Raw genomic sequence first — 12,122 nt, 5'->3', positions numbered from 1 at the left:
TCTTGATTGGAGAATTTAGTCCATTCACATTCAACGTTATTATTAATGTTACCAGATCTGTCCTGACCTTTAAGTTGGCCATTGTCTCAGCTGCCTTTTACTCCTTTGTTTCTGTCTGTTAATTCTTTAGTTTTCCTGGAACAGTACTTTCTTCAAGGTTCCTTGGTCTGGTGGTGGCAAAGTCTTTCAGGTTTTGTTTGAGAAGATTTTAATCTTTTTTTTCCATATAAAGGATAATCTTGCAGAATATAATAATCTTGGTTGAAATTGTTTTCCTCTTAACACTTTCAATACATCTTCCCAGTCTTTCCTTGCTTGCATTGTTTCTCTTGAGAGGTACGGTGTTAGCCTGATGGGATGACCTTTGTAAGTCACTTCTCATTTCTCTCTTGCCAGTTTTAATATCATGTCTTTATCTGTGGTCTTGGACAGTCTGGCTAAGATGTGCCTTGGGGAAGAACTTCTGTGGTTGAGTCTATTTGGGGTCCTTTGTATTTCTTGGGTCTGGATTATTGAGTGCCTCTCTAGACTTGGGAAATTTTCTTCCAGGATCTCATGGAATAGATGTTCCATGCTGTTAATAGTTTCTTCTCCTTCTGGGATGCCAATTATTCTGATGTTTGGGTGTCTTATGGAATCTAGCATTTCTTGTATATTATTCTCGTGTTTTTTTGTTTTTTTCTCTATCTTCTTGGTGGTTTTTTCTAAGTCAGAGGTTTTATTTTCTACATTGGAGATTTGATCTTCAGCATGGTCTAATTGACTTTCAATACTTTCAAGAGAGTTTTTGATTTCCTATATTACAGACTTCATCTCTAATAGCTCCATCTGATTCTTTCTCAGAGTGTCCATCTCTTCTTTCATATCATGGAAGGACTTCCTAATCTCCTGTAGTTCATTGTCTCTTTTCTGTTCCAACTCATAGAATTTGTTCGCCATGAATGTTGTAAATTCTTTCTCTGATATTTTGGTAATATCCTCAGATTTTAGGAGAGATAGGGGTGGGGTTACTCTGTTCCTTTGATAGAGACATATTTCCTGGTTTATTCAGACCTGAGGCTCTTCTACTTCTAGCCATTGGAAGATATATTTGCTTTGAATACCTCTTAGAAGAATGTTTCTTCAACTAGGAGCAAGTGTGTTTCCCAAGTGGTTCAGTACAGGGGAGGAACCCAGGAAAACTTACAATACTAGGGAATTTCAGAACTGTGATCCTATATCTGTCTAATCCCTCAGGCGGGGTGGAGGATGAGGAGGAGAAGATAATGTAAGGAAAGAAAAGAGTATAGAGGAGAATAAAGGAAAAAGTTCCCTGTCATGCGTTAGCATGGCGTTCGATTTCGCCAGAGGCCAAGAGATGGAACTGAAGGTCTGCTGCAGAACAAGGGCCACTCTGTGGGACAGGGGAAAGGAGGGTATTAACAAAACAGAAAGGAGGAGCAAAGAAAAAAATAAAAACCTGCCCACCCCTCTAGGGGGTGGAGTCCTGGAATTGGGAGACTGGAAGTGGGGTGGGGGGCAGTGGTGCCCCTGCCTCAGTTTCCGTTGCTGGCCAGGAGCCTAGAGATGGAACTCTTCTTTCACTGTTTGATAGAATAAAGTAATGAAGGCATCAATCCCTGGTCTTTCTTTAATGGGAGACTTTTACTACTGATTCAATCTTCTTTCTCACTATTGGTCTGTTCAGATATTTTATTTCTTTATAATTCAATCTTGTAAGTTGTATGTGTCCAGAAATTCATTTATTTATTATAGTTTATTCAATTTGTTAATTGTTCATAGCAGTTTTTTAAATAATCCTTTGTATATGTATGTAAAAGGATATGTACTTTTAGTATAAGTCAAAATGTTTCCTTTTTCATTTATGATTTTATTTAAGTAATCTCTTTTTTCCATCATCGTGCTACGGGTTTGTCAGTTTTGTTTATCTTTCAAAAATCAGCTGTTTGTTTTGATGATCTTTGTATATTTTTTATCTCTATTTCATTTATTTCTGTTTTAATCCTTATTGTTATGACTCCATTCTATTAGTTTGGGTTTTAATTTGTTCTTGTTATTCTAGTTTCTTGAGATGCAATGTTCGATTGTTAATTTGTGACATTTCTTTTTTTTTTTTTTTTTTTTGGGGTTTTTTCTATAGGGGGCGGGCGCCCGCCCAGCAGCTTAGAGAGAGACAGAGAGACAGAAAGCGAGAAATCACCCCCCAGGGGGGATGGTCACGCCGCAATCCCTTCTCCTCCATTATCCTCTTGGGATCTTGGGCACGCACGCACACGCGCCCGGCGTGAGTTTTAAGCCACCGGGTCCAGGACACGAACTGCGGTCAACTATGTGGGAGTCCAGAGACATAGCCATTACGCTAACTGCTGGTTCCCACATTTCTTCTTTTTTAATGTAAATGTTTATTGCTCCAAGCTACCATATTAGCACTACTTTTGCTCTGTTACATAGATTTTGCTATGTTGGATTTACATTTTCATTCATCTTAAAGATATTTTTAATTTCCCTTTTAATGTATTCATGGCCCATTGGTTGTTTGGGAACATGATGTTTAAATTCCATGTATTTATAAAGTTTAGAAGTTACTCCTGTTATTAACTTTTTATAGTTTTATACCAGTGTGATCAGAGAAGAGTCTTAAAATAATTTCAGTCTTCTTAAATTTATTAAGACTTGTTTTGTTGTTTTTTATGGCTAAATAGTATTCCATGGAGTATGTGTACCATACTTTTTCAAATATGGAAGATCTGTTTCTGAGTGAAGCAAGCCAGGCTATGAAAGAGAGACATTGTATGTCTACACTTAATATATACTGACAGTCTGCACTCTATGGTAGATACTGAAAGTCTGGAGGACATAAAAACATTAAAAATTGTCATGGACATTAGCGACAAAGTGGGAAGACTGTGTGGGAGAGGGAAAGTGTAAGAAAGGAAATTTGGGGAAAAAATAGGTAAGACATTTATGGGACACACATATGGTTTATTATCTGTTGATGAGGATGTGCATAGTATTCTCAACTGGGCTGTACTGAGTGTATATCATGCTGAGTAAAATCTCTTTAATATCTAGATGATGTATAGTGATTGAATGTGTAAATAATAATAATAATAATAAAGAAAAAAGACTTGTTTTGTAGTGTAACATCATTTATCCTGGAGGATGTTCCATGGTCTGTTGAGAAAAATATGTATTCTACAGGTGTTGGATCGAACGGTCTGTAAATGTCTACTGTTTGATCTAGAGTGCAGTTTTAATCAATGTTCTCTATTGCTTTCTTGTCTGGATGACCTGCCCATTGCTGCAAGTGGGATATTAAAGTTCCTTACTATTATTGTGTTGTATTTTATCATTCCCTTTTGTATCTAATAATATTTCTTCCTATATTTTTGTGCTCCAGTGTTGGGTGTATATGTGTAATTATTTTATCCTTTTGATGAATTTACCTTTTCATCATTATATTATATTAAGACCTTCTTGAATCTTTCTACAGGTTTTAAGTCTGTTTTATCTGGTGTAAATATAGCTATTCTTGCTCTCTTTTGGTTTATTTGAATGAACTATTAATTTTCATCCCTTCAATAGTTTGCATCCTTATTGATGAAGTGAATCTCTTATAGGCAGAATAAAATTCATTTTTAATGTTGCTGTTGTTTTTTAGGTTTTTACCATAGAGCAAGTGCTCTCACCAGAAAGATGGAGAGAAAGGGAGATGGTGTGAGGGAAAATTAAAATAATCCCCACAGGAGGGACAGCCACATAAAATCCCTTCTCTATTCTCCTCCTGGGATTTTGGACATGCATGCACACATGCCTAGCATGATTTTCAAGCCACTAGGTCCAGAACTCAAACCACAGTTGGCAATGTAGGAGTCCAGCATCATAACCACTAATGCCACCTTCTGGCCCCACTTTAAAAATAAATAAATAAATTCAATCACTCTATCTTTTCATAGAAAATGCAATCAATTTGCATTCAAGCTTATTTATATGTAAAGACTTTTTTTAAAAATTTTGCTACAGGATGCATGCGCTCACCAGAGAGAGACAGAGAGAAAGAGAAAGAAGGAAAATGAGAAAATACCTCCCCTGGGAGGATAGGCACACCAAAGTCCCTTCTCCTCTTAGGACTTTAGGCATGCACATACATACCCAGTATGTTTTTCAAGCTGCAGCATCTGGGATTCAAACCATGAACTGAGTCATGTAGGATCCACCCACCTTAACCACAACACCACTAACTAACCCAGGACTTACTCTAAAGTGGCTCCAAGACTTCTATTTGTTTTTTGTTTTGTATTGTTTTGTTTTGTTTTTTGTTTTTTAGGGTTTTTTTGGTTTTTTTGTCCATTGCTATGTTGAATTTTTCTTTTAGATTATGAATTGTCTTTCTGGTTTTGTTAAGTTATCTATCTGTTTTTAAATTATCTATCTTTATTCTCTTGTATCCTACTGAATTCGCTTAAAAATCATTATTTTGAATTCTTTTTCAGGCAATTTATAAGTTCTATTTTTGTAGGGTTATTTACCGAAGAATTATTGTGTTTCTTTGGTGGTGTCATGTTTACTTGACTTTTCATGTTTCTTGTGTCTCTTCTAATTTTATAGAGTGACTTTCTAGGTAAAGACACAAAAAAGTGAGAGGACATCCCATGTTCCTAGATTGGAAGAATTAATATAAACAAAATGGCAATTCTACACAAATTAACCAACATATTTAATACAATCCAAATCGGGACCAGCAGTTAGCATAATGGCTATGTCGCTGGACTCCCACGTAGTCAACTGCAGTTCGAGTCGAGAAGGGATTGCAGCATGGCCATCACCCCTGGAGGGTGATTTTTCACTTTCTGTCTCTCTGTCTCTCTCTGTTTCTCTGGCAAGCCCACACGCCCTATAGCAAATACCTCTCAAGGAAAAAAAAAAGACAAAAACGGTGGAAGGATATCCATGCTCCTGGATAGGAAGAATTAATATAATTTAAAAAATGGCAATTTTATGCAAATGCAATCCCAATCAAATTACCAGAAACATTCTTCACAGATCTAGAAAAGACAATCATAGAATTTGTCTGGAATCATAAAATACCCCATATTGCCAAAGAAATCCTTCACATGAAGAGCGAAGTAAGAGACATTTCACTCCTTGACCCAAAAATATATTACAAAGCTGTGATCATCAAAACAGCATGATTTTGGCATAAAAACAGATATGTGGATCAATGGAACAGAATAGCAACCCCAGAAATAAATCCCCAAACATACAACCATGTGATTTTTGGCAAAGGGCAACAACAGTCAATCCAGAGGGGAAAAAGAAAAACTCTTCAGAAATGATGCTGGAAAAATTGGCTGTCCACTTGCACAACGATGAAATTAGACCCTATCTCTCAAAATTAATGAAAATCAACTCAAAATGGATCAAATATCTAAACCTAAGACCTCAAACTATAAAACCACTAGTGGAAAACACTGAAGACACTCAGAGTCATCAGAGCAGGCAAAGTCTTTTTAAATAATAAAACCCCAAAACATAAGCAATAATCCCAACAATAGACAAATGGGATTAGATCAAATTAAGAAGCTCCTGCATGGCAAAAGACAATAATTAATGTGAATTGACAACCCTCAGAATGGGAGAATATATTTGGTAATTCTTCCTCAGACACGAGACTGATAACCAGAATACAGGAATTCAAACAGCTTACCTGAAAAGAAAAATGATCAACTCAATTAAAAGATGGAAAAATGAGCTGAATGGTCAACTCTCTAAGAAGGATACACAAACAGCTGAAAAGCACATAAAAGCATGCTCAACATTCTTTATCATAAAGGAGATACAAATCAAAACTACAATGAGATGCAACCTAACCCCAGTCAGAATGGCTAAGATTAAAAAAAAAGAGAGAGAGAGAGAGATAAGGTCTGGCGAAGGCTGCAGTGAAAGGGGAACTTTCCTACACTGTTGATGGGAATGTAAATTGGTACAACCACTGTGGAGAACAATACGGAGGTTCCTCAAAGACCTACAAATAGAACCACTATACGATCAAGCAATTCCACACCTGGGTATCTACTCAAAGGACATGAAAATGCTCAGTTGGAAAAGTGCTAGTGTATCCATGTTTATTGTGGCAATATTCACAATTTCTAAGATATGACACCAATCCAAATGTCCAAAAGCAGAAAAATGGATTGGAAAAGTGTAGCACATATACATTATGGATTGCTACTCAGCCATCAAAAAGCAACAAGACCCAGACATTTGATAGAAAATGGATGAATATGAAAGATTTACAGCTGAGTGAAGCAAGTCAGTATATGAAAGAGAGGCATTGTATGTCCCCATTTAATATATACCAAATATCCACACTCTACAGTGGATACTGAAAGAGTAGAGGATATAGAAGCATTAAAAAAGGTTGCAAATATTGGAGACATTGTGGGAGGTGGGTGGGAGGTGTTGGAGGGTTAGAGGAAGGGAATCAAAGAGAAAATAGAGAGGCAAGACATTTAAGGGGCACAGAAATAGAGGACTGCCTGTTGACAAAAAATGTGTATGATATCTTTAATTGTACTGCTGTGCAGTATATTCATGCTGGGAAAACTCATTTTATCAACTGTGGTGATGTACAGTGATTGAAAGGATAATATAAATTTTAAAATAGAATACACAAAGACATGAAAAGACTTTCATGTGTACATGTGTACTAATTTGTCAGCTGGTAGGCTGCACTGCCTTTGGTTCTGGCCTGTTTGCTGCTTCTCCAACATATACTTTCTTCTGCCTCTAGTTTCTGATTGACTGTTCTTTTTTCTTGGAATGAAATTCTTCCAGATATTCATAGAGTTTGTTCTTTTTCTTCAAACATTGCTTAGATGTTGTATTTGCTGTTACATTTTCCTTTTATAATATCTTTGGAATATGAAACAGTGATTGTTACATGGTAAGAATTCTATAAACATTCATAGTGTAAGTGAATACCAATTAAACTTCTTAAAATGCCAATCCTTTGTGGACTACATAAATTGAAACAAAGATATCTCTAATAATCTATTCACACACACACAAGAATTTAATGGGGAAAATATTTCTTTTACTTTGAAATAGATACAGGGGGCCTAACGTAGAGCTTCCTTTTATAGTTATTATGACAATCCTGTACCTATTTAATTATTCCCCCAGGAACCTTCTACAATACATGTATACTAGAGAAGAAAGAAAATATAGAGCTTTATTACTCTTTAGGGAATAGAAATACTTGGTATTTGATTATAAGTAAGTAAAAATTCAAAAATTATCTTCTCTTTTGAAAAAAACACTATAAAATCATCCAGAGAGTCCCACGTCCCAAAAGGTCATGATGCAAGCAAGTAGATGTATATAATCCTTCATCTGGGCCTTGATATTGGTCATAAACATGTGCTTCAAAGTTGAGGATAAAATACCTTCTAGGGTTCTTACTTTGCAACCTATGGGCAATTATAAACTGGATCATCCCATTTCCTGGAAGCTCTTCACATGCCTTTTGCTCCAAGGAGTAATATTTTATTTCCTGCCTTGGATCATCCCATCATTTATCCAAGGAGTAAGTGTACAACAGATGAACCACATGTGCTCACTTTTTTTCCAGAATTATTTCATAAGAACAATTTTACTCTGTATTTGGGAAATAGAAATATTTTTTTACAGTAAAATGCAGGCAAAAACTGAAGTCTAAAAATGTAAATTTTTTTTCTGGTTTTCCTGAGTGATAAGGAATAGTATTCACTTAGTTCTCATATTCCCAAGAGATATGTACAAAAAGGCTTAGGATTTTAAGTAAAGATGTACATTAACTGATAAATTGCTGGAAAAGTGTTGATTTTTAAATTTTTGTTACTTGGTGAACAATTATGGCAGATTTCCCCTAGCAGAAATATGTTCTCTTCCAAGCTCATATAGTGCTTTTCAGCTCCATTAGATTAATGAATGTTCTCTTCCAAGCTCATATAGTGCTTTTCATTTCCATTATATTAATGAATAGTTAATGATTGATATTAGTCCATAATGGCATTATGTGAATTTATTTTTTTAAGCAACAAAAATATTCAACTTGTCTGATTTTTTGTGGTTATTTTTGTTGAACATACAGGATTTACTCCAAACTGTGGCACTGGACAAATATTATCCCCAAGAAATATTCCAAAACAGGAAAGGTAAGTACCAATAATAATTAGAAACAATTCTTTGGTCAATGACACCTCTGAAAGGTTGATGCAGCAATTGGAATAGCTAAGAGTTGGATTCTGAGTAAATAGGACACAAAACCTTCTGAAGAACAAAAAGACAATCCATTGAAATGTAAAAATATCATTTGAACAAGATATTAAGGGACATAATTTCCCAAAAGACCTGTTACTGAGTGAATTATTTCTTTAAAAACATTTAACAGACTAAATTTTACACAATCCATAGACCCAAAGATTTAATGAATCTAATTTGTTACATCCATTTTCATACAAGAAAATATTTTATTACAATAGAAATAAGTACCAAGAGAAATAAGTACCTATAAATAATAGCCTTATAATTTGGGTTCCATTTCAGTATATTTCAGTGAAATAAAATTGTCAGCCATCTATGTAGTATGACCTGAGGAATCTTGATATTATATCCTTACACAGAAATAAGTCAAGGACTTCTGTGACTCCAGATCCTAGATTCTAACTTGGGAAGACTTTCTTTTCATTATAGCCATTCTTTATTCATTATGAAATGCAAAGATATTTTTAGGACTGGAAAGAACCCAAAATTTAGTTCAAAAAAAGTATTGAAGTCTTACTTCTAGCTTTAGGATTAAAATGTCAATATGAAGATAAGATCTGTCATATTTACATTTCTTCCCAGCAGTTAAAACAAAACAACAACAACAAAAAAAACCATTTAAAAACAAAAAAAAAAACCACTTTTCACAATGCAGACCCTCTAATCAATATTTTTAAAGGAATTATTTTGCTAGTGCATTAGCTCATAGTGAAGTCCTAAAGAAATAGGAGAATTGAGTTTTGAATCCATAACCATTCTTTAGATATGAACTAACCAGACAAATAGTGGTAAAAAGTTTCATGTTTCAGATTTGTTCAAATAGGAAAGGCTTAATAGAGCATCATAGTGAGATATAAAAATGGATAGAAGGTCCACCTAACAGGGAGAAAATGTAACATGTAAGGGAAAGCAGTGAATCAAGGACTATGGACACCCAAAAGCCTTTTGACCTTTCATTTTGCCCTGCAGCTTGCTTGACCCTGGCTAAGAAATACAGACATATTGGTCTTCACAACAGTCACTCAGAGTAGCTATGCTTCATAAGGCCAGTCACCAAAATGACTGTATCCAGGCCGTATATGCACCTGAGAGTATCGCAGAATATTTACACATAGTAATTTAGAGACCAAAGTAAGGACTCTTCTTCCACAGTGTAAGGTGCATCCATCTTCCAGGAAAGGAAAGAAAGAATATTTTATACTAAATATTGAGTCATAAGAGAGGTTGTGATGTATTTTTTATGCAAAAATGTATCATGACTTTTTTGATGACTCAATATATGAAGTAGCATATAAGATCATTTATCCTCAAATAATATAAATCTTTTAAAATTTCACTCTAAAAAATAACTCGGAATAACTGAAACTAAAAACAAATATAATTTTGTGCCCCATTATTCATTACATTAAGAAAGAGGATTTTTTTTTCACTGTTATGTTCTTTTTTGCATTCCAAATATTGAGTGTTGTGCTCTCAGTGAGGTAAATATATATGTCCCCAATTCATATTCATCCCCCCGACATTGTGACTTACTAAAATGATACCCATCATGTGTTCAGAAGTTGAGTAGTGAAGGTCACAATTTTGTTGTTTAAAGGCAAGACAAATTGTTAACTGCTTTTGAAATACATGATAAAAAAACTTTGATGTTTCCAGGAAGAACCAGCATGATTCATTTGATTTTATGTTTCAATGGTTCCTGTCAACTTCATGTCTTCCAGACTAATGAATGTGTCCAGTGGAGAAAACACCAGCCCCGTCAGCCACTTCATCCTCTTGGGCTTTCCCTCCAGCCCAGAAAAGCAGCTCCTCTACTTTGGGCTCTTCTCAGTGGCCTATACGCTAACCCTGATGGGGAACGCAGCCATCGCCTGTGCTGTGCGCTGGGACCGGCGCCTTCACACGCCCATGTACATCCTCTTGGGGAATTTCTCTCTGCTGGAAATCTGTTATGTCAGCACCACCGTCCCTAACATGTTGGCAAACTTCCTCTCCACAAGCAAGTCCATCTCCTTTGTGAGCTGTTTTGCACAGTTCTACTTCTTCTTCTCCTTTGGCTGTGATGAGGGACTCTTCCTTTGCATCATGGCCTTTGACAGGTACCTTGCCATCTGCCGCCCTCTGCATTATCCACGCATCATGACCAGGCAGTTGTGCACTGGCCTCGTCATCTTTGGATGGTCATGTGGGTTCATTATCTTCCTAAGTCCAGTAATTCTCATTTCACAGTTGTCCTACTGTGGCCCAAATGTCATCAACCATTTTGTATGTGATCCTGTCCCACTGATGATGCTGTCCTGTTCTAAAGACACCACCACCCAGTCTGTCTACTCCACTTGCAATGCCATCTTCATGATTGGCACCTTTGTCTTTATCCTTTGTTCCTATGCTCTGGTGATTCTGACTGTGGTACGCATGCCATCAAAGGCAAGCAAACGCAAGGCTTTCTCCACTTGTGCTTCTCATCTGGCTGTGGTAATGCTGTTTTTTGGCTCTGTTATGGTGATGTATGTTAGACCTGGATCAGGACACCCAGTGGAAATGCAAAAGATTCTTACCTTAATTTATTCTGTGGTAACACCTCTCTGCAACCCTCTAATATACAGCCTCAGGAACAAGGAGATGAAGGTTGCTCTGAGGAAAATCTTCAGGACTGAAAGATCAGTTCATAAAATATAAACCAGAAATTATAGTGAACCAAAATCAGCCCAATCTACCCTAATAAGACATGAGTAAAAAAATTTCTAGAAAGTCAGTGAGTTTGATTAGGAAACCATTACAAAAGCTCATATATCTTACACATCATTCAATACTGATAGATTAGTCTTAGTTTAAAAGAAAATCTTAAGAAAATTGGGATCTTTATGTCTAACTCAGTTTCTAAAAGACAGCATGATAAACTACATATTTCAAAATTGAAGCAACTTACAGATATGTAACATAGGTCATATACTTGCTTCAAAATAAAATAAAATTATCTTTCACTGCAGTTATTGACTAAAAAGAATTTTACATAAAATTAGTCCAGTCTTGCAGGAACGATCTTACCATTCTACCTCCAAAGACTAATTAGCGCTTTTACACTAAGGATTTTAGAGAAACTGTCTTGGCTCGATGGTAGGTCAGAAAGCACCCAAAACAAAAATAAGAAACGTAGTGACTATTATTTACTTAGAACAGAGTCTAGATAGAAGATGATATAAAGGATCAGTTATAAGTATTTAACTCCCTTTGCATCAAATCTAGTGTCAAGTGGCAATTTGGGGAACCATATTTTATTTCAGTATTTTTGCTGCATAATATATTTAAGTATTATTCTAAGATCTCTAAAGAGTATCTCATCCTTAAAATGTGTATCACAACTGTTGGCTTGTTAGCATATTTTATTTTAGCCATCAGTCATCTATTATTCCAAAGATGACTTTCTAAAATGTAATCAAAAGGCAATAGAAAAATAAGATGCAATTTAGAAAGCCACATTTACACCCCACAGAAAGTCATTTTATTCCACAAATTGATATGTAATTGGATTTTCTTTACAAAAGAACATAGGATTTCATGTTTTCTAGATTTTGAGAGGCAGGACTTCTGAGGGTTCCACAACAAGACAGATTTCTTTGTTCTATTTCACAGGAGCAACATCAATTCAATGTATAAACAAAGAGAATGACTGGATGGGCAAATTATTTGCATAAGCAAAAAACTTAAGTACTTTACCCAAAATATCAGTTATGTAGGTGTAGGTGTCAGATGCTGATGTTCTCATTTTTTTTTCTTTTTTTTTTTTTTTTGGGGGGGGGTTGTTTTAGGGGGGA

The 12,122-nt window shown here is 35.6% G+C and overlaps 1 protein-coding gene across 1 annotated transcript in view; it reads left to right on the top strand.

Moving 5' to 3' along the window:
- The window catches only part of LOC102477873 (olfactory receptor 11G2), a 25,557-nt gene extending 14,571 nt beyond the window's left edge, over positions 1 to 10,986 (top strand). Inside the window, exons 2-3 of the mRNA XM_006149425.3 lie at positions 8,135 to 8,198; positions 10,029 to 10,986. Of these exons, the coding sequence (XP_006149487.2) occupies positions 8,135 to 8,198; positions 10,029 to 10,986 (1,022 nt within the window). The remainder of the gene's footprint in view (positions 1 to 8,134; positions 8,199 to 10,028) is intronic.
- The last annotated feature ends 1,136 nt before the right edge of the window (positions 10,987 to 12,122 follow it).

Source organism: Tupaia chinensis, unplaced genomic scaffold, assembly GCF_000334495.1.
Source record: "Tupaia chinensis unplaced genomic scaffold, TupChi_1.0 Scaffold000260_1, whole genome shotgun sequence".
Taxonomy (NCBI): domain Eukaryota; kingdom Metazoa; phylum Chordata; class Mammalia; order Scandentia; family Tupaiidae; genus Tupaia; species Tupaia belangeri.
Note: the sequence above shows the minus strand (reverse complement) of the source record. Positions and strands in the feature narration are given on the sequence as shown.